We start from the raw sequence: 26,441 nt of genomic DNA, 5'->3' as shown, positions 1-26,441 counted from the left end.
TAGTTATGAAATGCAAGAATTCCTTAACCGATGTACATGATTGTATCTTTTATGTTATAAGCTGAAGGAATGGTAGAATGTCTCTACACGCAAATTGTTGGATCTACTTATTATGTATCTGTCTTCAACAACGGAACTGTAGACTACAGCACCTATCAACGTTTTACTTGTTTGGTAAGTTCTTTTTACTAAATATATTTCATGGTGAGGTTAACAAACAATATCAAATTTTTCCTGAAGAACAATCGGAAAAATTTAAGATGATGACTTAGAAAATCATAATTGAAATGGGGAAATATCTACTTACTTGGATAAATTGAAATATGAATGATTTTTTTCTATAGGCCTTGGAGGATACTGGAAGTATCTTGCGGGTCAGTGACAGTGCAGGAAGTTGTAATGTTGGACAATCTCCAACTGTTAAACAAACTGATGGATCGGGAACCTTGGAAATGTCTCCAAAACGTACATATTTTTAGCAAAATTGTTTTCAATAAACAGCTCTGATATGTATAACTTCAGTTCAATTTAAGATAAGACTTACATTAATCTATTTAGTTAATTTTTGGTTTCTTTTCTCTTTTTTGCAGAATCCTGTTGTGAGTATTTATACAATGAAATAAAAGAATAAACAGAATATTAACCAAGATAAATACATAAAATAAATTTGAATTTTGTCGGTATAAATTGACAATGCAATACAAGAGCTTTTGAATTATAGATGGAAATTGTACACTACCATCCGCTTGGGATTCTAACTGGATATATAGTGGTCATGGTCAAATTCTGTTCAACCAATCGGAAGCTCGGATTGTATCGGGATGGTCAGTTACAGTATATGGTACCACCGTATCTTCCTGGACCTGTCACGCTTCTAATTCAACTTCATCCTCCAACTCCGGAATGTCCCTCTTTAAGTTAGTCTCAATAATTATAAAAACATATTTCTTTCAAATTTATTACTATCATAAAGTCTTATACTCCATAATTAGTCGACTTTTTGGTGCCATCGATAAATATGAAATTATGATGCAAAAAAAATAATATAGATGCGATTTTTATTTTAGACGTCGCGCAGGGTGTTGGTGTCAAATACTCAATGATTACTATTACGGCGGCATTTGCACTATTTCCATAATTTTAAAACAATTCACTATATGAAAACTATATATCATTCGGTCGATAATTGTATACTAAATACATTTTAACAAAAATATTGATTAAAAAGTTCCCAATTATCAAATATATTAATTCGACTATTCAATCAATTACGTCAAAAACGCATGTAGATCGGTAACAGGAGCGTCGCACACGCAATAGCAAAATGTTGATAATTTCCATAAAACAAACAACACAAACATAAGATTTAGCAGAAAAGTTCAAAATCTGATGTAAATGACGCAAAGTTTTACAATTGTGATGTTGTTTAATCCGAATGCTGTGAACACGTTGTTCAAAATGCAAGACAGCGATGTAGATAAGCGTTATCCGAAGAAATATGGAAGGAATAATTTCATGAGCAAAATCAATTTTGAAATGGCATGTCAATGATCCTTTTTGTGTGCAAGAAACTATATTTTATATTGGACTGATATTTTGTGTCGATATGTATGTTGGGTTTCTGATATTAAGCCGATTTATTGTGGGGACATTGACTAAGATGGTGTGTCACAAAGTTTGGAGGTTCAATGTCGCAAAGTTTTTAAGATTCGTAAAATGGCAAATTTTTTCATGCTGGATGAAAAATTGATGTTGAAAATTATTATAAATTCTACAAAATGTTGCCATGTTGTTAAGGAAAATATCTCTAGACAGAATTTTAACTTGCGGTGCCTTAAATTTTGATAATAATTGTCGAGTTACATGTATGTACGAGGGGTGATCAAAAAGTTCGCAAACTAATTGAATAACTTCCATACAAGAAACAATATTTGGTTTTAATGTTGATTATATTGTAAATTAATCCTCACCGATTTTAATGCACATAACCACAGTTCTGCGCATGCGCGAATCACGTGATATTGGCGGTCACGTGACCCCCTCCGTAGCGTTCTGTCACAGAAGTTAAAAGATTTTTCCGAGTTTTATATTTCTTTCCATGTGAGTTAATTTTTATGACAAGAACAGTTAATTTGTCAGAAATGGTCATATCTCGGCAAAAGAATGGGTGGATAATAACATTCTTTCCAAAAATAAGCATAGCGACCATTAAAACACAAATCTTCTGTCTCAGGAGAGACCTTTATTCAAGGTGGATAGAGAATGGGTGCATCCTTTTTATCATATCTAATATGTTTAAAATCTAAAATAAACGATACCTTAGGTATGTAATACTTATATCATTGTTCAAATATTCAACTATTTTTCAAAGTACTAATTGGAGGTCTTTGATAGCAAATTGATTAATTTAAAATACATATCTTTTCAAACTTGCTTTCACTGGGCAAGATGACAAGTATCATTTTTAACCATCAGCCTTCCTTCACTAAAACAATTAATCCAATTATTAATTGAATTTATAGGAACTCATTTATCTCAATAAACTGTGTACAAATTATTATATGATACTGTAGAGGGATTTCTAAGATATTACAATAAATTGTACAATCGTTTGTTGAAAGAGTTCGACTGAGACAACCATTTTTCGTCACAAGTGACCTAAATAGTGACGTCATTTTCACATTGTGACGTCACAAACAAGGAGAGAAACTTTATTCAGCATATGCTATTTATAGACCTTGTGTATGGCTATGTGTGTACCGAATTTCATTCTAATCTGAATTGTGGTTTTGTAGATATAGAGATAGTTTGCGAACTTTTTGATCACCCCTCGTATTACATGTAGCTATACCTCACAATTGAAATTGACGGCAAAAACGTCACATTTAAATGCTACACTCCAGCAATGACCTACATTTTAAGGATTCATTTTTCTAATTTGGCACCAAACAACGTTTAATACAAAATGTGCAAAATCAAAACTTTATTTAGATATGAAAATGAATTGATTCTATAAAGAAGTGTTTGTTTTAGAGGCTTTTTACAATGTCAACATAAATGTCACACATTGTCCAAAACTAATTAATCTTACTATAATTGTATAAATGTGGTAACATTGATCATATGTGTAGTCATTGAAAAAAGACATATTGAAAATTAAAGGATTTTATGAAATGTGCATCTTTTCAAAAAGTTATTGGTGTATTCCAAAATAATTTCAATAGAATGGTGAAAAAATCCTGACAAAAATTAAATGTCAACATAAATGTCACAGACGTAAAAATTTGGCATTTTGACGTTATTAGGCTCAATGCATAAAATGTTATGTAAAGCGTCAATATACATGTATTTTTCTCTATCCAAAACTTACTCTTAATATTTTTGCTGATGAGCCTGATATGGATAAAAGAAAAACATACCAATAATGATTAATTAGGAGAATAAATCAAGTTTTAAAAGTTGTATTTATATATAAAGTAAAACTTGTGCAGTGTTTACTTGTACACTGAATCAGTGTATATCCTTGTCAGAATCTGTACAAAAGTTTCCATCAGAGTTCGAATTAAGACACGAAAAGAAAATCACACAAACCAAAATTGATGCAAGGATATGATTTCAAATTTGAATTAAGTCACAGTAAAGTGTGTCAACTCTATTTTATGCTGGTATAAAATGTTCTATACATGAGGAGTTTACATTGAATAAGGGTAAGGGGTTGTCGGAGGTGAGTACAAATGTATCAGATTTTCATTTAAGGAATGAATATAATAGCTACCCATTTTATACGGTATAAACTGGGTTGGGGCAGTTTACGCTTTATAAACCGCGAAGCGGTTTATAAAAAAGCATAAACTGTTCCAACCCAGTTTATACCGTATAAAATTGGTAGCTATTAAATTCATTGCTTATAATTTAATTTTCATTCATTTGATGTAAGAAAAAAAGATGATTGTTCTCACAAAATGACTTCAATTTGTACAAAATTTGAATGTTACGTCTGGCGGATTGATACGTTTTTGACGTAAGTCATTGTGACGTAGGCAACCCATTTTATACGATATGAAGTAAATTTTTTATCCAATCAAATACAGCGTTACAGCCAGAATTAAATTATTACAAGATGGGATGGGAATTAACAAATAATAATTCAATGCTAAATCAGCAACATATCTACATGTACAACGTACAATTTACTGAAAACAAAGGACAGGTTCTAGGGCCTACTGATATGATATCATAGAGAATTGTTTTGAATTTATCTCAATAAAATAAAAAGCATGTACATTTAAAATGCGATATTGAACAAGTTTCGTTATTTCTACCAATTTTTTTTATGAGGCAAACCATGCTTATATTTACCTCCAGTAATATGCATGCAAAAGAGTGCAGAAAATTTAACTACACGTGTTTTCAATTACTTGAATTATTTAATTGGCGGCATTGCTGGATTTTTATTTTTTCTCCATAAAAAATGTTAGCAAAAAAGTGACGTCAAGTAAATTTTCTAGAACTTCACGTAAAATAACGTAATTTTGACGTTACCGAAACTGACACCAACACCGTGCGCATTGTCTTTATGAATTTTATAATGATCATTTGCTTTATTTAATAACATTGAACTGTATATTATTTAATTCTAGATACAAAGCAATGTAATTCCTTTTAATCTGAAGATAGCTTATCCTGTTTACAGGGTATAACTGACTGTTTTGAATCTTGCTATCAATTTTATTTTTAATGGTTTTCATTTTATTTTTTCCAGAGCAGATACAACGATTTCTTACAATGACAAACGATACAATGTTTTCCGTTGTATTGAATGGACACAAATCACAAACCATTCATTTTCTTATTATGTTCGACAAGGTAATCTCTTGAAAGCTTACTTATGATTATTTTTCTTCAAAATACATTTTAAACTAATTAAACAGATGATACAAACAAAAAATGGATGCCTGGATTGGTATATATTTTTTTGCCTTATTATATTGCAAATGATGCAAATAATAAATTTCTAGAACAAAAAAGAAATTGTAAACCTTCTGTAGTGTTCAAAAGTCTCCCTTTCTGAAACCGTCCTTATTAATCTATAGAAATGTTTTCCACTTCAAATTCCAATTGTGTGCAATTTGAATAAAAAATCAAAAAATACGCGGTGAAAGTTATTCATTCTACTAATTTAAACATTACCCAATGTGTTATTTTCAAAATCTTTGACAAAAGTTTGTTTGTATCATCTGTCCTTAGACAATAATGCTTTTTTCTTCATGATTCGTGATTCAGATGAGAGCAGTCTAGCAAGTAATCAACGTTTTCTTGTGGAAGAGCACAGTCCTTACGTGACGTCATGGGATCTGGAAACATACTGCAGACAGACTAGTTCCACGCCAATAGAGGAATACCACGTATTAATTCAAGAAGGTAGGGTAAATAAATAACATACAAGAGATTAACAAGAGGACAACTTACCTTGACTAAGTTGTAACTTGATATCACGTCTTTGAGCATTTTAAAAAAGCAAAACTTTAAGATATTAAATTTACTGTTCATTAGTTTATGTGTATGTTTTACGTCAGAGTTTCTATTTTTAGGATACGAGTCTGACGTGAAGCAGTGGTGCCCCGTTCCACTTAGAGCCACATTTAACTACACCCACGATGATGGCACCACCGTCACGTGTGGTGGTGGTTCTAATCTCAGTCTGTGCCCAGACTGGACAACAATGACCTTTGATTACAACCGCTGTCCCACTGAACAGGCCTTCTCAAGTATACCGCATTATAACTATTAAATATAAAAGCTTGAATATCAAGTAATTTAAACAAAATAATAGTATTAGTTATTATTTAAACAACCAAGTTGATTTTTAAATGGATTTAAAAATTTTAATTGCTTTGACTTCAGAACCAGTAACAGAAATAAATCTTCAAGTAAAATCATAGAATCTGAATCAGTTCTAAATATTCTTGTTTACAGAGGAGGGAGTCGTTCACTGCGTCCATTCTGTATTTGATGGAACGTCGTTTTACACAACTGTTCTTAATCCAGGAAACGTTACACAGCCAAACCATCATCGATTCTCTTGCCTTGTGAGTTTTATGGATCATTTCTTTTTAGATAATAACCTTTATTCAATATTTCTCCACTTGTTTAATTAACTGTGATACATGTTCAACCATGTTTGCATTTGGGTTTTTTTTTTATTATTATTGATTTCTTTTGTTTTTTTTATACTTTATATAAAATTAATCTTTTTTATTCACTTCAAAAGGATGGTAGTTATATTTAGTTTAAAGAAAAATATTGTAATGTTTTAAAACTGATTTTATTTCAGGCAATAAAACAGGAAGGGTCTACTATATACATGAGTGATAGTATGAACAGCTGCAACAAGGGCCAGGATGCTAAAGTTAAACAGGCCGATGGATCAGGAGTTTCTACTCTTTTGGTAAATGGTACGTCTTAAGAAGAGGTTTTGAATCGATTTGCTAAATAAAAGAAATTATCAAATCAACGGCAATTAAATAATTCTTTTCTTATATTTTCTGCAGGTTCCTGTTGTAAGTATTGTAGAGCATTCATCAAAAATATTTTCACTTTAATAATTGAATAAAGATTCATTTGATAAAAAATATATATAAATTTAAAAACAATAATATAATATATTATACTATAGATAGCTTATTTCTATGTATTTCTGTTCTGACTTTTCAATTATATATTGAGAAAATGTAGGGTTTATATGTAAAAAAAAAACCACCAAGTTTATGGTAAACGATTCGGGTAATAAAGGACTTTTTACCTTTCATCATTAGTAGAATAACTTGTAGCTTGAGCATTTGTAATCTGAATACGAACAATTTTTGCAGATAAAAAAGTTGTTTAAAAAACGAAACTATTTGTGGCAGTTTTATTAGTTTCAGTATGTTTAGGACAGAAAATCTATTTATTGAAGTTAATATAGACAAGTATTTCAATTGGAAAATGTTATACAAATGAAGGTGGAGGGACAAAATGTTCAAAATGCCTAAACCTTCAAATTACGAAAAATATCAATTTCAACTAAATTTGTAAAATGTAAAATAATGTATAGCAAAATCGTGTTGATTGAAAGATGTTATATAATTTTTGCCACGCCAACATTCTGTGGGAAATTATGATTCTCTGATTTAAAAAATAAAGATTTTGGGGAATTTATTTCAAACCATTACTATCCTGAAAGACAGGGTGTTTTTGATAGAAACTGACAAGCTTTCCACTTCGTCATTTAGTTCATATTAAGTAATGGCAGTTTAATATTGTTTTTATATACGAGGGGTTATCAAAAAGTTCGTGGACTGAGGCTATAAAATTAGTACGATGTAGTCTATGCTTTCAAAATTTATATGTAATGTAAAACAACAATAAATAAAGAAATGTTGAAAATTTTAGCTTGATACGTTCATTATTTGCAAAATTATTATAAAATGAAAACGACATTATATGATCACCCGGCGCTGTCGACTTTTATTTTCATGACGTCCGATACCGTCATTCTTTTTTCAATGTCCGCTTCTTCTACTTCGTACACTTTTTTGATGAGATTTCCTGAAGCTGAGTAAGGACTTTAACCCGCCTTGTTTATATGACTTTACAATGTCATGAACAATGGCTTTCAATGAATATAATATTCCAAATGGATTAATACATTAGGAGAGATCTTCGCTTGATTGTACTGGCATATTTTGCTTTTGGGAGTTCAATATCTACTACACATGATCAACGTCATTTTTTTACGTGATTGATTTATAACACCTAGATTGCAAATCGACATAAAATGTGATTCCCTTTTCTCTTTGAATCCATTCTGACATTTAAAGACAAGTATTTTGAATGCATATTATTTCTCTGTAGCCAGTTTCAACATATTTTAGATCTATACCAGTTTTTCCAGGGGCAAAACATATAAGAACTTTGAAATGGAAACCCCTCCCCCTTTTTGACGTCATTTTCAAGGCCTTATTTGTTTTGACATTCTGTGTGATATTTACGATAAAATTTATTAGAACTCTCAGAATGAAGTGAAAATTTCATATTTTGTGGAACAATTGTGTCCCGGCACATAACTGAATTAACAGGATTTTTGGATTTCAAATGATCATATCAAAAGAGTTTGTCTCAGTTACACATAGGTCGCAAAAACGTCGTGTTTGAGGTTGCGCCGCCTGGACATACCATTGCTTACAAAAACATTACTAATTTATCAAAAAATAAAATTTATGATTTGTGGTTTATTCTGTAGATAGAAAAGATGATACTAACTAGATATTTTAAAATTCATTGATGTGCCTAAGGCGGTTTTAATTTTATGATGCTAGTCCACGAACTTTTTGATAACCCCTCGTATGATGTAAATTTATGGTATAGCGCGTCCTTTCTTTATGATTGTCTGAAGCAAATATTGTATATTTTTAGCATAAAGATGGATTTTAAAAAAATAAATAAAAAAAAACAAAAACCAAGTTTTTAAAAAAAATGTCTGAACAAAATTAATGATTATTTTGGTGTGTGTATGGTTTTTCATATTAGACAAATTATTCTAGTAATACCTAGTATTTTTGCCTGAAAGTTTTATTCAACAAATACATTGATAACTGAAATATAACATACATTTTTTTCACTGCGATTATTTTCTCAATTCAAATCGTTTTAATATTACGTAAGAAGTAGAGAAGAGTTTTCTTCATAATTTAATTTAATATTTCCTCAGCCATTCATATGTAGAATCAATTTTCAGAAAACAAATATTAACGCCTTAGCACTTTCTTCATATCTTTAGAAAACTCTCCTTATTTGAACACCATTTTGCATAAATATAATAAATTAATGAAATTTTTCACTGAATCAATTGCAAAGAAAGTATTGCGTATCATGATAAGAGTTAAAATTATCATTGATGCAATCAATGGAGGTTGTTCTAGTGATTCGGTAATAAGACAACCCAGTATTACAAAGCTGTCGGAAGAAGACCATTGGGTGCGATCGCCTACCTTTAACAAATCTCGAATATAATATTTTTGTAAAATCCAATATACTTGAATCCAACAATGGTATGTATTCATTTGAAAAATAAAAAATTTGGAATACCATTTCAAGCCTTCTCTTGAACCACCAGAAACCAGATGACGACCCTAGGTGAATTTCAGGCAAAATTTATTTTGCACATTTTCTGAAACTCGAGCTTTTTCATGCTGAGGGAGTTGTTTTAGGATAAACATTACATGTTATCTTTTTGGTTGTAATAATAAAACAAAAGAAATTCAGTTTTTCATATGATATCAGCACTGGAATGAATTAGTAATATTGCGATACACCATGTAATGATTTCATACTTGTAATTTTTGATGTTAATATTTCTCTTCAACTTAAAGTTGTGTAAAATAAAATTGTTCAAAACTTATCAAATATTAATTTTCACGTGCCTTCAATGCATGAAAACGTTTTTAACAATTCCTTAAATTATGAAAAGATTTCCGTCGTTACATGTTTTATTTCAACATTCGGCCATTCCAAGTTTTTTTTCTCTCTATAGAGTCTACCCATCTTTTTAAGACTAGCTTCTGATTAAGTAAAAACACATGCCAAAATTACGGACTTTATGATTTAAAAAACGACGTCATTCAAATTAACTGTATAAATTAGTTTTCTCTGGTAGAAAGATCTATTCTTTGGCAAAATCAAGGTATGTAATGCCTGAAACACACCTAATATGACATAATTAGACGAAACGTTTTTTAAATGTAGCAAATATCAAACAATTTGGCCAAAAGAGCCTTTTTATCGACTCCTGATTTTGTGTGTTTTTCTTATACGGAGTGTCGGAAACCAAGGCGCACGCGGATGCTTATCAAAGAAAACTCTTGGAATGGCCCCACTTGAAATCACTGTTTAAATAAGTTTTTCTCTGACACAAGATGTTAAAATTTTGTGTGCGTTCCTTTTTAATTCATTAATTATTAAAACCTTATATTTTTACCTGCTTGTAATGCACGACTACGGGTATGGAGATTGTTTTTATAATGAAAAGATTTCTGCCATTTCATTTTTCATCATAAAATTACTTTAAAAATTTCCTGAAGCATATTGAAAGTAAAATCTCCCACTTTGTTTTAAAAGATTGTGATGACTATAACTATGAAAATAGAATAAAATTGATTTTTACAACTTCATTGAATAACTTGGTCGGGTATGTGAAGTATCCTTCAGCGACATCGTCTTTTTAAATCCGACGATTCCACGATTAATTTGTTCTTGTTTTAGTCCGACCTATGATTAACTGTTAATGATTTTTAATTACAACAACCGTAGTGTTGGATTATCCTTAATCGGTAAACTTCTTCGTAATTGTAATAAGTCTGTTTAAAAAGAAAGCGATCAAACCATGGATTAAGGTGGAACTCTTCTATGTGCTGTACTGTAGACCTTACTGTACGATGAAACAAACAAACAAATATGATTTGATTGTGTGGATTTTTACTTTTATACATTTTGAAATATCATTCATTGGTAAGTTTGTTTTTCCTGAATGAATAATATTCAGGAATGTGTGATATATAGATAATTGCAGTTCTTTGCATATGTTGATTTCATGATTCAATATCCCTTTGAATAAATCATTTACAATCTACAATTGCACCCTGCAATAAGTTTTCAAATTCCTCTACAACAATCAAAACATTGATTGATCTTTGGCCATAGAAACCTTAAAAATGTATTCTGTTTTTAACGATTTTTTGTCCAAACATTTCTGCACTCACCCATCTTTTAACATTGAATTTGTGCATTGATTTAAAAAAAAAGGCTGATAACTTGTCATTCCATACAGAGTGATTGCATGATCTGCAATCTTTAGCAATAGGCTAAGGGATCAATGGGTACCCGGCAGAAACAACTTAGACAGATATTTCAAGTTCTTATTTACGCCTTAGAAACAACGTTTATGTTTCTTCTTTTGTACATGTTCTAAAAAAAAATAGAAACTTTATAGAAATCTCATTTCACAACAAGTAAAATGAGATTGAAAATTGATTGTCACGAGATACCTATATACTTAAAATGATCAGAAAATCGGTGGCCTTTTAATTATCGGATTTCAACAATTAAATGTACAGCTACCACAAGTACCCTCAGGAAAAATGTTTAAAATTTGTAAAGTTATAAAGTGGTACTGACTTTCTTGTGCTCCGATACTTTCATTTTTTTTGCCAATCATTTATGAAATAAGAAATTTAAAGTCAAAATGTATAAGGTAAGTTAATCTTTAATAAGACTTTTATCAACCTCCGTTTTATGTCAGTGTGGGTTAACATGATGAAATGTTCAATCCAGATCATTAATTTGAATAAATATATTTTAAACCAACCATGTTAAGGTGTTAAGTAGCTAGTGTTCACTTTATATTTTTACGGCCTTGAATGACTTCCTGATGGATGACTCGTTATTTTTCATCTCGGTTTAGTGTCTATTACTAATTTTAGACGGGTCATGTACTTTCCCGCCTTTTTGGGATGGAGAATGGTATGACAGTCTCCATGGCGACATCACGTTCGACAGTTCTCTCAGTAAGGTTGCAGGATGGGAATATAACGCCTACAACCAAATGGTGACACCTTTCACTTGTCAGTCAGAAAACACCACCAGCAATCAGCTCCTCTTCCTGTGAGTAGTTGTTGATGATGAGGTCCGCTTGATTCTCTTGGTATAGCAAATCTATGAAGAGGAGGAAAGAACAAAATTTTTCTCTTCTATTAGATCAGTTTTACCTACTATTTTTTGTTTCAATGTAGTAGATTCACAGAACGACTGGAATTTTTAAATAGTCAAAAGAAATGTTAAACAGAGTAATCATCTATTATTGAATCTATTGGAATTGACTTTGTTCTATTAATCCTGTGCGCATCATTGTTAAAGATTAAAATAAAATACCTTTCACACATTTCTAATTTTTGGAACATTTTCTAATTCATTTCAGGGGTGACAACAGGATCACTGTATTTACTCGAACTTTTAACGTGTTTGTCTGCATTCAGTGGAAGAAAATAACAGATTACTCCTACTATTACTACGTAATCGGAGGTTAACCTTTAATTCTCTTTAAAATTTTGACATACTCGTATATTAATCAAATACCTGTTTTTGCAAAAAAGACATATTTTCACTTTTTTTCAGATGAAGAACCAAATATATCCGGCAATAGGCGTGCCAAAGTGGAAATAGATGACCCCTCTGTTACATCATTCTCTACGTCAACATACTGTCAGGCAACTTCCGGTCCCGATTTTGAAGAGTACCATGTCTTGGTCAAGAAAGGTTTTCATAAAATTCGTGGATTTTTTTTTAAAATAAACAATTATCAAACTCAATTTTAAAAAAAAAACAGCAGTGCTTTTGTTTCAAAAAGATATTGCTTTTGCTCTTTTTATACAAAGCGTAATAATAAACTTGAGTTAAATTTTGAGAACAAAATTCTAAAATTTGATTTCATATACAATTTAAGACTTGCTATTAAGATTCTTTGATTATATACAGGGTATGAGGCCCTTGTAGTCCAGTGGTGTCCGACTCCTCTGCTGGGGAGATTTACTTACGTTCACGATGATAGCACCACCAGCTCATGTTCCTCGTCTTCAGAGCTACAAGTTTGTCCCACCTGGACAAGGATGAAGTTTGACTACACAAAGTGCCCCAACAAACAGGCATTTTCTGGTACAATTTTCTTCTGTCCATTTATTTCTAAGTTTTATTTATTTTGCTCCTCATCTCCCATTTTGTTAAATCGCGGGCACATAGTCGGGTTTTCGTATATTTTAGTGCTAATTTCTGTGATTAGGCGTTTCTGAAGGTATCATGAAAATTGACCTCCTGGTCCTTAACATTAAAGTTTAACTTTAACATCTTGAATACAAAAATAATAAAATCTTTCACTTTTGTCCGCGAAAACGATTGCAACATTGCAGAAAAAGTACATTAACCCATAAAAGCAAGCTAATGGTATATATATTTGTCTTACATGGGCTGCAGCCGTTTTCATTTACAAGGGTTCTTTTATACAAACTTTGATCACGGATGAAGAATTTTAACTGATGAATATAATGAGCTCGCGGCCTCAGTGACAATAGGGATACCAACTCCTTTTGGGCCCCTGATACATCTCATCTTGGAGTTTTTTTTTCTTCCCATTTTATTGATTATGCAATGAGAAGATGAGAACAGTTATAATTTTCAAAAGTTTTCGTCAACAATAAGAATTATTAGGAGCCAAATATGGACCTCTGAAAACAGAATGAGGATCAGATTCTATGGAGGAATACACATCCCAAGTGAATCGGTCACATTCGCTGTGGTTTCCTTGTTATGATTGATAGCCAAATAAAAGTGAAAACAATGACGTAACAATTTGAAAGACATCAATTATTATAATATACGATCCAATAATAGATTGTATTGCAAATGTTTAACTTGGAGACTTAAGTATTTTGATCTTTTTATTGCTACTCTTTATATTGTATATAAAAAGTTTGATATACTAGTACCTAAAGTTCTGTATTTCTTTAGATGAAGGTGTGGTAGACTGTGTTCAAACAATAAAGAAAGATGCAACTTACTTCACCACCGTTATAAACAATGGGACTGTTGATTACAATAATTATTACAGATTCAGTTGCCTGGTATGTTTTTTTCCCTAAGCAATGCTTAATGTCAATCAAATTTTATTTAAAATATTTCTTTTAATTATTCTATTATGAATTGAGGCTCTTCATATTTGGAAATTAAGAGAATTAAATTATTAGTATAATTGATGTTACAATTTTTTAATTAGGCTATAACCATCTCTGGAGGTTCAGTTTATGTAAGTGACAGTAAAGGTAGCTGTCAGAAAAATCAAACTTCCACAAACAAACAGACAGACGGTAGCGGTACACTTGTGCTAACAAAACAAGGTAAAGACATAAATATATATATATATATATATATATATATATATATATATATATATAAACAATTGTCTTCTTTTATCTTGTCAAAATTATTTTCTACTAATTTGGTTTTCATTTTTTCTTTTTCAGAGAGTTGCTGTAAGTCCAATTTTAAGTCATTCTTTTTGTAAAGTAACTTTCTATCAGATTACTTTCTTATTTACATTCCTTTCTGTTTTAATATATTAAAAAAAATCAGTACATATAATATAATACGTATAATATACAAGTTTCACCTAACATTAACTTCAGACGGTAACTGTACGTTTCCATATACCTGGGATGGCGGATGGTATGATAGCAGTATGGGTGACGTCACCATGAGTAACACCTCCCTAGCCATAACGTCAGGGTGGTCTGTCAATTATCTTTCTGTTCCTGTGACGACATGGACTTGTGTATCCGAGAACACCGCCAACAGCATCATGCTTTTCAAGTGAGAGTCATGCCTTGATATAATTTTCACAATATATACTTTTAATAATATCTTAAATGTCTTTTTTCCAATATCTTTATCAGGGGAGATCAAGTGGTAGAGGTTTCACCTGGAGTTAAGAAGAATATATTCAGATGTATCCAAGTGAATGAAATAACAAACGAATCATATTTCTATTACATTAAAAATGGTAAGCAATTGACTTTTTCAGGAGAAATGATACGTATCATATATGTTATACTTATCTTAAAATGCAAAAAGTTGTCGCTATGACTTAACTATAATCTTAAGTCTACAATGTTTTGTATGGTGAATTGAGACTAATTATATGTTTAGTGAAGAATTTACCTGTTTTATATAGCTGGCTTGTTCCATGACACTAGGATAAAATATTCCCAGTATAAGAACAATAAGATGTTGACAGAAAAAAAAGAATCAATAAAAGAATTTCCATTTTTCTTTAGATTTCAACGCTGATGCACAAAATAAACGGATAGACGTTGGAAGTTATGATCCTTTTGTGACGTCATTTGACGTCACCACTTTCTGTTTACCTGCCTCAGCACCTGGAGTAGAAGAGTACCATATGCTTTTGAAACAAGGTGACTTGTTGCAATTCATTTTTGGACCACGAAAATTAGAACTGATAAGTAATTGAATTAATTAAATGTGTCTTTTCATTCAGTGGACACATCAGACGGACGGACGGACGGACGTAAGTCATATACCCTCCCACTTTTCAAGCATACTAACATATCCAAGCATACGTTTATATTTTCATTAGGGGCTGGATCCCAGATACAACAGTGGTGTCCAAATGCATTCTTGGGAAAGTTTTCCTATACTCATGATACTGGAAGTTCACAGACATGTTCCTCTTCCTCTGAGCTTAGCACATGCTCAGACTGGAGAACAATGAAGTTTGATTACTCAAAATGTGCCACTGTTCAGGCGTTCTCTTGTAATTTCTCTTTTCATTTTCTGCTTGTTATGAAAAATTAAAATACATATTCATAAATAACTAATAATAACTTAAAAACAATTGATAATATTTGATACATTTCCTTTCAGCGGAAGGACTTGTACACTGTGTAAATACCATCAAATCAGGTTCTATCTATTACACTTCATTATTCAATCCGGGAATAGTGGATGGAACGGTGTACCACAGATTCACATGCTATGTAAGTTCTGACTGTAAGCACTCTTAAGTGACCATGTGTTAAAAAAAAGACATATATACATGTATTGATATCTGTTTTCGTCGTTCTGAAGGCCTTCAGTGTTTCTGTTACTGAGATTCGCGTCTCTGACAGCAGCGGAAGCTGTGAGAGGAACCAGTCGCCTACAACTAAAGCCAATGATGGATCTGGAACTCTTATTCTAACTCAAAATCGTAAGTGTTAACAAATTAAGGAAGTAAGGGGCTACATTAAGCATTGATTTTAGTTCCAAATTTCCCATGACGCTTATAGAAATCATATTGTGACTATTAAATTATGAAAACCAAAATTAGGGAAAAAGAAAAAATAGGATTTCTTTCACAAAATACGGTGTATACATGTATGTAGTTGGTCTAATTTTGAAATAAAGATAAAGTAATCTATGTTAAGTTAATAACCAGACAAAAAATTATTTGTAAATTTATACATTCTAGGGCCAAAATAACTTTTTTGTAATGATCAATAGATGTACAAATTTTTTCTTCAAAAATAGCAAGTTTTACGGAAAAATAATGAATTTTATGAATTATGTGCAAATCATGATATCAGATTCTCAATTATTGCTTTCCTCTGTTTTTCAGAAAACTGCTGTAAGTATTATTTTCAAACTTTTTATATTAATAAACAGACGTTTATCAGAAAAATGTTTTATTATGATGCTAAATTTGCATTAATTCTTTGAAATACCGTTATATTTCTGAAAACAATTCAAATTTCTTATAACTTTATAATAAATCAATCATAGAAACCAGGAAAGAACAATATATTTTCTGTAATCATGAAATTCAATCTTACAAAAATTTGATAGACGGTAGCTGTAATTTCCCGTCCACTTGGAATGATAAATGGTACGACAGTGGTTTGGGAGATTTCACCTTCAACCATTCCTCCCACAACCTTCAAGGATGGTCAGTGACAGTCCACGGTCAGAAGGTCACTTCCTGGACCTGTCAGACACAGGGCAACTCAGATCAACTGCTGCTCTTTAAGTGAGTTGCTTTTCTTATTAAAAAAGTAAAATTTTGAAAAGTTTTTTAAATAATGCAAAAATAGAATGCGTTTGTATGATGATAATTAGTTTAAATTTGTCTCTTACCAGTTGAAATTTAAATCTTATGTTGTTTCATGATAGAGCTGACCAGATCATTGAAGTTAACGGAGTAAAGAAGAATGTGTTTCGGTGCATCAAGTGGACAAACATTACAGACAATTCTTTCCATTATTATGTCTACAATGGTAAGGACTTTTACACATACATGTACTATTTAAGAAAGTTATTATATGACATTTAAAATATAGAAAAATTAAGTAATATACATCACAGAATAAAAAGAAATAAGAGATACACTGAACATATCATTACTGAATATTACAAATGTTCTATTACTAATTTCCTTAAAAATTGCTTTAGATGTTGAAAGTAACACGGGTAATCAGAGAGTGATGGTAGAGGATCACGATCCATCCATCCAATCCTGGAATATTTCTAATTACTGCAATCCAACCTCTCTGCCAGTGACAGAGGAATACCATGTGATTGTTAAGGAAGGTAATACAATAACTTCACATGTTAATGCTTATTCCTGAGAATGATGTTATGTTTGTTTATTCTTTAACGTTATTTTTTACCCTCCAGGACAAGAAAGCTCCGTCAAACAGTGGTGTCCTATACCACTTCTAGGCAACTTTACCTACACCCATAATGATGGATCTACGACTTCATGTGGGTCCTCCTCGGAACTCACTGTGTGCCCTACCTGGGATACCCTGACGTTTGACTACACCAAATGCTCAACTGAACAAATTTTCTCGAGTATGCACTTCAATGCAATCAATGGCATACATCATTCTTTAAATAAAATTATTCCGTATGTAAGTTGAATAATATAGTAAAGTTATTGTGAATATGGATTATAATCATATTTTCAGGAGAGGGAAAGGGTTACTGTGTTCAGACGTTGTCGAAAGGAAACACTTTCTTTACAAGCATTCTCAATCCTGGAAACGTCACGGGGGCCAGTTATTATCGATTTACGTGTCTTGTAAGTGACTTATATCATGTAAAAGCAAAAACACTAACAATGTTTCTTTTGAAAAATATAGCAAATTTCATTCCTAACCTACCTTCCTCTATTTTTTGGCAACGGAACCCATTTTTATCGTTGCATATGCACAGATATAATGGTTATTATTGTTGAGTTTCATTAAGATCCAAACAATTTACGAGAACTCCTACAAACATAAACACTATATGTTCAATCTTTCTTCATGTTCGTGTTGTTTTCTTTCATTCCACTTGATAGGCAATAACCGTGTCCGGAACGCAGGTTGCCATTAGCGATAACCCTGGAAGTTGTGAAGCAGGTCAAACAGCAACATTAAAAACCTCGACGGGAAGTGGTGTGTTGACATTAACGTTATTAGGTTAGTGTTCACCAATCTGGACATTTTTCATCCATTGCTATGAGTAAAAAAAGATAAATACAGATTGATGGTCTTTGTATTATTTTTTTTCTTTTTGAAACAGCGTCTTGTTGTAAGTACAGGCACATATGTAAAGGACATGCAAAATTTTTTGTATGTTTATATTCGTTTTGGCACCAACCTCTGCTTTCATTTTTATTTGTTTGAAGTGGGGGGTAACGCTGCATTGCTGCTTTTGTGTTGTTGTGTTGTGTTTTATTTAACTCACTCTCGTTTGTTTGTCCGTGTGTCAGTGTGTCCTATTTTAGTTTTTCTTTTTAAGTTTTCCATCATTCTTAGTTAGTGACCTTTATTTTATCCATTTTTCCCTGACTTAAGATGGAAACTGTACGTTTCCGTTGGATTGGGCGTCTACATGGTACGACAGTAGAACAGAATCGGTTGAATTTGTCAACGATAAAGGAACTGTTTCTTCAGGGTGGTCATTGATGATCGACACCAACAATGTCTCTTCATGGACGTGTATGTCAGATGACGCCAATAATCATCTTCTACTTTTAAAGTAGGCTTGAATTTTGTCAATTTTTTTTTCATTGTTTAAATGTTGATTTATAATTGGATATGATGCGATTAAAGATAACTTATGTGTCCCAATTTTAGTTTAATAATAATTGTGTGTGAAGTACATTGATAACTGTAACTCATTGAAATTCTTTATTTCTCGCAAAAAAGATCTGACAGCGTATTGGAAATCAATGGAACCAAAATGAATGCTTTTATGTGCATAGACTGGAAGAAAATCACTAGCAACTCGTACAGATACTACATCAGAACAGGTAAAACTAATCAATTAAACCAAACTCTGTCAGGTATTAACTGCTTTTTTGAATTTTTGAAGTAATTCGTATCATTATAATTACAGATGAGAATGCTGACGTCAGCAATGAACGAGTCACAGTAGAAGCGCATGATCCCTCTATAATACAGTGGAATGTCAACACATATTGCAACCCAAGCAATGGGCCCAAGATTGAACAATTCCACATGATAGTCAAACAAGGTTTCCAATACCATATGCCCCTTTTCATTAGATTTAATGACAAGATTTTGTATCAAGGAAAACAGTACATTCTTCATATTTCATCCAATCAATGATATTTAATGGATCTTGATTTAATTAATGTTAAAATTTGTTTGCAGGTCAGGAAACAACAGTGAAACAATGGTGCCCTAATCCTTTACTGGGAACATTCTTTTACACAATGGACAATGGAACCAATCAGATGTGTGGAAATGGGTCACATGTGGACGTGTGTGCCACGTGGACTACGATGACGTTTAATTACACTAAATGCTCTACAGAAGTATTTTCAAGTGAGTACAGTACAGGTTATTGACTTTATCCAAATTTAATTATCCTATAATATCAATTGTTTACTTACTATGAGTATACTTTATAAACAGAGGAGGGAGAGGTATACTGTCTCTTCACAGTTATCAGTGGCACTACATACTACACTTCACTCCTAAATCCTGGTTTTGTGGATAACAGCAACTACCATAGATTCACTTGTTTAGTGAGTAGCCGAATAAAATATTAGTTCTCATATGGTATACGATATCAGATTTAAAGAAACATTTAAAAATTTAAAAAAAACAAATAAATAATATACGTCAGTATGCTTAACTATCTGTTTTTGAAGGCTGTTACATCTGATGCCAGTTCGGACAATGTTTACATAAGCGAGAGTGCAGGGAGTTGTGAACTTGGTCAGCAATCTACTGTAAAACAGACAGATGGGAAAGCCAACTACACGTTTACACCTTATTGTACGTAACCAATGCTGCAAAGTATGAATATTTGCATTTTTATGAATATACATTTTTAATATTTTTTTTTAATATTGATTTCTTTTCTTTTTTCAGCCACATGTCGTGAGTATACATTAAAAGTTCATTTAAAAGAATTTCTTTTTGGCGTTTATATCTTTATTGATTCCTTTGATAGTTTAAAAATTAAATGAGAGTTTTCAAAGGATGTTCTTTACTTTTGATTTAAAGACGGTTCCTGTACATTTCCAATACAATGGGAAAATGACTGGTACGATTCTGGCAAGGGTTCCATTACAATCAACGCTCCTTCCAAGTCTATCTCACCTGGCTGGTCAGTCACAGCTTACTCAAAGACTGTGACGTCATGGACTTGTCAAGCAGAAGACACCTCCCAAAATTATTTGTTGTTCAAGTAAGTTATCAAATAGGAGTTGCCTCTTAATCCTTGTATCAAAGCAATCTTTAGATAATTTTATCTCCTGCAAATGTCACCAATTCCATACATGTATTTTATAGGTCGGACCAAACTGTTGAAAATGGAGGTACTCAGTACAATCTTTTCCGGTGTATTAAATGGCGGGAAATAACACCATATTCTCACTTTTACTATGTGCAAGCAGGTAAGATATTTTTTTTAGCTTGTAAAATAAATTGTTGAAATAAAAATTGTCTTTATTTCAATATCCAAGAAAATCACCAACAATACAAATATTTGATTAGAGCAGAAACACAGATCACCGGAAATTTCAGAGGTGGCATCAGGTGTGTAGGAGTCGTGAGTCATATTTATTGATCAGGTAGATGGAACATTCCGTCGTCAAATTAAGTATAAAAGCAAGGCCTAGCTGTTGGTGTGTAACACGTCAACCAAAATATGACCTTATGATAAGTCGCTAACAATGTCTCTATAACAACCAAGGAATTTACGAAATGCTAATTTTAAATGAGGCTGTTGAAGTCTCTGTAGCTTAAACCTATCTGTCAGTAGCCTGTCTGGATTTTTATAAAACGTCATATCCAGAGTATCCGTTTGAGTATTGGAAAATATACTGAAAAGAGGATATGGAGATAACAAACAGTATTGAAAATCAAAGTCCATAAAACAATACAAAATAGGAGCAGAGCAAACACGGGCCTCCGAAACATCAGAGGTGGGATCAGGTACCATGGAGGATTGAGCATCCCCTGCTGACCGGTCACACCCGTCGTGTGCTCCTTGTCATGATCGGGAAATAACTGAAAAATCCGTCGTGAATTCAGTGTATAAATAATTGATTAACAATTAGTATGAAAAACGTCAGTCAGCATTTGACTCAATGGTAAATTGTATTTGCTGACAAGGTCCTTGTATCCACCATATAACTTACGAAATGATGACCTAAACGAGACTGCTGATATTCTTGTTTCATCAACTTTCTTGTCAATAATTTACCTTGTTTTAGAAATTGTTCATGCGTAGAGCATGTTCTTGCGTATCGAATCAACTGAGATTTATACACTCCGTGTGCAGGTGATGACGGTATATTGCTGCATAAGTAAGGGAAGTTGACGATAGAAAAGTTAAAGTCATCACGTTTATCATATAGCTTGGTTGTCAGATTACCATTAACGTCTTTTTCAAGTAAAATATCCAAGTATGAAACTGATGTGTCAAACTTCCAATTTTTTATATCAAGCTCACCAGGATATATCGTATCGACGTAGGAATGGAAATTACCATCGTTAATTGACAATACGTCGTCGATATATCTAAATGTCGAGTTGAAGGCCACAGCAAGTGTTTTCTTCTAATCACGCATAAGATTTTGCATAAATTCTGCTTCATATATGAATATAAAAATAGGTCTGCTAATAACGGAGCGCAGTTGGTACCCATGGGAATTCCAATAGATTGTTGGAATACCTGGTCTCCAAAAACCACATAGATACTGTCAATCAGAAATTCAAGATTCTTTTTGATGTCATCTTCAGAGTACTTGTGTATGCAATCAGAATGTGTTTTAACAAAATAATTTTCCAAATAACCCATGACCAGGTAAGTAAATTTACGAGTTCCATTTTATTGAAAATGCAGCTGTCAATGATATCGACAAGCCTGGACTTTAATTTATCGTTGGGAATGGTTGTGTATAAAGTTGAAAAGTCGTAAGTTTTTAAGCTGTTAATTTTCTTGTGATTTCAAAATCGTCTAAAAGTTCTTTGTAATTTTGGAGTATCCACATCTGACTCACACCACTTCTTGAATATATTGTTGCACAGTACTCTTGAAGTTTTTCCTTCACTACTGTTAATATCTTAGTGAGGAGTAATGAAAGAGGCTTGGTTGAACATTTTCTGGAACCCGCAATGTATCTTTGTTTGTAAGGATTTTTATGAAGTTTCGGAATCCAATATATATAGGGTAGTTCAAATTCATTTTAGCTCTATGGAATATTAAAAATATTTAAAATTGACATATTATTTTGAAGAATTTCTTCCATAGAAAGGGAAGTATGAGTAAAAGTAGGATTACCACTTGTAGAATTAAATCCAAGTTCTTCTAAAATACAATTTATATAATGAGCCTTGCAAACAAAGACAATGTTGTTACCTGCTTTGTCGGCAGGGACCAGTACGTACTGATCATGTAATATATCTAATTCTTTTTCCTTTCTGGATTATTGAACACAGAAGGATAAATTGTTTACATTTTGCCCCTCAATCTTTTAATACGCGACTTTAACATAGATCTGATATATTTAATCCATTCTGACAAGGTGTCAACGTCTTCTTTTTCATATCTGGCCAATCGTCTGGCGTAATTTTTAACAGAATCCATAATATTTATGAAATTTCGGGGAAAACGCAGGGTAACATACTATTTTTTTTGACCGCATGACCAAAAATTACGAAAATTGGTCAGATGAGAATGTTAGTTACTATGCACCAAAATCAATGGTCAGTTCAGAACTAATCAACCGTAAAATGTATGACGTCAAGTAGGGAAAACGCTAAATGGCCCAAAACACGTGCAAATTGATGAGGACGGGTTTGTCAACAAATTTTGTTGTACCATTTGATGCAACTTACGTATACACATTGGGTTTTTTTTTTCAATATTTACAGACGATATTAATTTCTTGCAATCTTGGTATAGTTTACGGAAGTTCCATGGGGTTTGGTTTCAGAACTGCCTAAGTAAGGACAAAGGCACCAACGGGTTACTGAGAAGTGTTTTGTAAATTTTCCCCCATAGAACAGGTTACCCGTTGACAAAAAAGGCCTGGAATGGTTTCCAACCAACTGTGACGATGACGTTAACGCGAAACAGAGTCACGTTACGATCGGGTTATTCGTCCTGCCACCTGTTTAATCGCCACCTTACTACCACAAGAACTGTTAATCTTGTGTTAATGCTGTTAATTAAGTAGACTAATATAATCATTACATTCACCCCAAAACTGAAGGAAACCAATTGCGCAATTTAGGTTTTTGAGCAGTAAACTTTACGTTTGTGTTCCTCTCACTGACGCATGCACGCTTCGTTTGACTAATTTTTCGGCGTGGTTATCCATGCCCAATATGCCCAGGGTTTGAAAGACAAACATTTTGATGAATTCAATGCAAAGGAGAATCAAGGTTGTGACAGATGCGCGGGGGAGAACATTGATGATAATGAAAGTTTTCGATTTTCACTTTTGGAGGGGTATCGTCATATGAGTTTCAACTCCTGAATTATCAGACAAAATCAAATGAGATTTTGGTATCATTTTCTTAAAAGATGATTTTAAAAGTTAGGAATACTGAAAAAAAATTAAAATAAAAACAAATTTAATTCACCTCAAAAGTTTACCCTGCGTTTCTTTTTCCTTTCAGTATATATATCAAAGATTACAAAACTTATTTTTCTTCTAATGAACCTATTTCCAAGGACCCTTGAATTGATCATTAATTGAAAAGAAAAAAAAATTAACGAGTTTTATATGTTTATGCAGGATTCTGACAAATATATTGTTACAGGTTTTTAAACAATCTAGTTTAAAGGCATATTGCAGATTCAAACGTTGATTTAATGATAATCTACTGTAAATAACCTTTCATTTATTTTTACAATTACACGAGACAGTATTCTCGTTTAAGTACTTAGTATGTATTCCTTAATATTATATAGACACAATTCCTGAAAATTTTGTCTCGATAAAAGAGTTAATGACTGTCTTGTGAAAATAAAGGTGTCTCGAAAATTTAGTGATCTACAATATCGTTTGATCATATTTTTACTGAATTGTTTCATGTCAAATGTAAGTTTGGTTTTTATTGTTATCATTTTATGCCAATTTTGAATACGATTTTCATGTCTTTACCTGATCAATGCAGTGGCTCATGATGATATAGGGAATGCATGAAATAGGGATTAGGGAATGAATTTCATGGGCAAAATAACATAAATATGACTCAAGTAGAGAGACTGAGAGAATTGATCTTGAATCTGAAATAGAATATTTTTTCTACCAGATGTGAATTCGAATGCCCTGAATGAAAGAGTATATATAGAATTGTACGACCCAACTGTGACCTCATGGAATACGTCAACATACTGCAACCCAACCTCATTGCCAAAACTAGAAGAATATCACGTAATGGTTAAGAAAGGTAAAATTCAAATCAGAATGCTTGGATATTTTGTGGTTTCTGTTTTTGTTGTTGTTAACTAGAGACTCTCTTTGTATTTAAAAATAGGTTTTGAGTCTCAAGCAGCCCAGCCCTGTCCTCCTATATTAATTGGTCGTTTTACCTACACACACGACAGCGGTACGACCCAGACGTGCAGCAGCAGCTCATCACTGGCTGTTTGTCCCTCGTGGAATACCATGACATTTGACTACACTAAATGTCCAACAGAACAAGCTTTCTCAAGTAATTACAAACCCGTTATTAAAATTTAGTATCAAATATTCCATATCAAGAAATTCAATTGTAATCTTAGATGCTGATTGACCTTCAATTGTAAATTGCAGATACATCTTAAAATAAACATTCTTTTTTCTTTCAGAGGAAGGAATTGTTAACTGTTTGGTGTATTTAAGCTCTGGGTCTACTGTATTTACCTCCGTCCTGAATCCAGGTGACATCACAGATAGTCGCCATAGTCTATTTACTTGCTACGTAAGTTGAAATACGTTCTGGGTTAATTTTTTTTTATATTTCTTCAATTTCAAATTTCATGTATCACCGTGTCACAACTAAATTTATTAGATTTAATATTTTTCTTCCGCTGTATTACACAGGCTTCAACAAGAGCTAATGATACTGTGTATATGAGCGACAATAAAGGGAGTTGCTTTCCAGGGCAGACTCCTACAGTAAAGCAGACAGACGGGTCTGGAACTCTTAGCATGAGTTATCAAGGTACTCAAATCTGTAATGTCCATAAAATATGATTTCAAAATAAATAAACAGTTGATCATTTTCATTATGTTCTTTCTTTTCCTTTTAGACTCTTGCATCGACAAACCACCAGGCAGTGCTGGTAACTATGATTTTGCCTTTATACTGTATCGTATTGAAAGAACAGAAATAATTTCTTGCATATTCTTCTGAAGGTCATATTTCTGACAGTTATGCTTAAATAATTGCATTTTTATCCCTGAAGAAGCTATTTATATTAAATAGAAAAGTTTACACTCAGTTGAAAATAAGTTAAGATCATTTTTTACCACAACTTTAAGCATTTTGATCACTGAATATAATTGTGTTCAAACATGTCATTAAAAATATATACCCGGTATTTCAATATGAAATTCTTATGTCTAGTGTAATTCCAGATTATATCTTCAGATCTTTTGTTTGAAATGTTTGAAATTTGTTTGAAATAATATAATGAATGATTTTTAGAACACTACTTCCATTACATATAATATTAAAAAAAATATATGTGTTTTTGGATAATTTGAAATTATTACAATAATTGTAAATACATTTCTATGATTTAACTCTTTGTGGATTTCCTGGATGGTTTTGCTTGTTAGCGGAATATCCATTAAGGTTTGATAAACGATTGTTTTAGAAAATACATGTATATATTTTCTTCTTGATCTTTATTTTTTTTTAGTTTATTGGTGCCATGTTTTTAGGTTTTTATGTTGTTTGGTGAATTGAATAGCAACCCTAACTTGTTGTTGTCAAGTATTAAAAAGCAGAGGATATTTTTTTTAAAATGAAATAAATTGAAGAAATAACTATAAAAGGTACTAAAAACAAACCCTAATGGTCATAATCTATTTTACAGACGATCGCTGCACTTTACCCGCGGGTTGGGATGGCGACTGGTATGACAGTGGTATGCGTGACATATGGATCAGCGCACGCACCAAAACAGTGACTTCCGGTTGGGACATCTCTGTTTCAACAACTTCTCTTACGTCCTGGTCCTGTGTTACAAGCAATGATACGGGATCGTTTTTACTTTTCAAGTAATGAATTACTTTAGGTTAAAGTGATTACAATTGTTGATTTAGAAAGAGCATAAAA

The 26,441-nt window shown here is 32.2% G+C and overlaps 1 protein-coding gene across 1 annotated transcript in view; it reads left to right on the top strand.

Moving 5' to 3' along the window:
• LOC134251580 (uncharacterized) overlaps nt 1–26,441 on the top strand; it is a 43,731-nt gene that overhangs the window by 10,841 nt on the left and 6,449 nt on the right. Inside the window, 45 exon segments of the mRNA XM_062733981.1 lie at nt 62–174; nt 345–465; nt 591–599; nt 722–917; nt 4,763–4,866; nt 5,284–5,421; nt 5,592–5,768; nt 5,977–6,089; nt 6,335–6,455; nt 6,552–6,560; nt 11,517–11,697; nt 12,011–12,114; nt 12,208–12,348; nt 12,568–12,744; nt 13,594–13,706; nt 13,859–13,979; nt 14,106–14,114; nt 14,268–14,451; nt 14,535–14,641; nt 14,916–15,053; nt 15,236–15,412; nt 15,523–15,635; nt 15,727–15,847; nt 16,256–16,264; nt 16,483–16,663; nt 16,807–16,910; nt 17,086–17,223; nt 17,311–17,487; nt 17,604–17,716; nt 17,978–18,098; nt 18,477–18,660; nt 18,831–18,934; nt 19,021–19,158; nt 19,299–19,472; nt 19,563–19,675; nt 19,802–19,928; nt 20,025–20,033; nt 20,160–20,343; nt 20,448–20,551; nt 24,426–24,563; nt 24,651–24,827; nt 24,964–25,076; nt 25,199–25,319; nt 25,408–25,440; nt 26,200–26,383. Of these exon segments, the coding sequence (XP_062589965.1) occupies nt 62–174; nt 345–465; nt 591–599; nt 722–917; nt 4,763–4,866; nt 5,284–5,421; nt 5,592–5,768; nt 5,977–6,089; nt 6,335–6,455; nt 6,552–6,560; nt 11,517–11,697; nt 12,011–12,114; nt 12,208–12,348; nt 12,568–12,744; nt 13,594–13,706; nt 13,859–13,979; nt 14,106–14,114; nt 14,268–14,451; nt 14,535–14,641; nt 14,916–15,053; nt 15,236–15,412; nt 15,523–15,635; nt 15,727–15,847; nt 16,256–16,264; nt 16,483–16,663; nt 16,807–16,910; nt 17,086–17,223; nt 17,311–17,487; nt 17,604–17,716; nt 17,978–18,098; nt 18,477–18,660; nt 18,831–18,934; nt 19,021–19,158; nt 19,299–19,472; nt 19,563–19,675; nt 19,802–19,928; nt 20,025–20,033; nt 20,160–20,343; nt 20,448–20,551; nt 24,426–24,563; nt 24,651–24,827; nt 24,964–25,076; nt 25,199–25,319; nt 25,408–25,440; nt 26,200–26,383 (5,533 nt within the window).

Source organism: Saccostrea cucullata, unplaced genomic scaffold (genome assembly GCF_032062105.1).
Source record: "Saccostrea cucullata isolate Sc308-1 unplaced genomic scaffold, CSIRO_AGI_Scuc_v1 ctg37, whole genome shotgun sequence".
Classification (NCBI taxonomy): Eukaryota; Metazoa; Mollusca; class Bivalvia; order Ostreida; family Ostreidae; genus Saccostrea; species Saccostrea cuccullata.
This window is presented reverse-complemented; position numbering and strand designations above follow the sequence as displayed.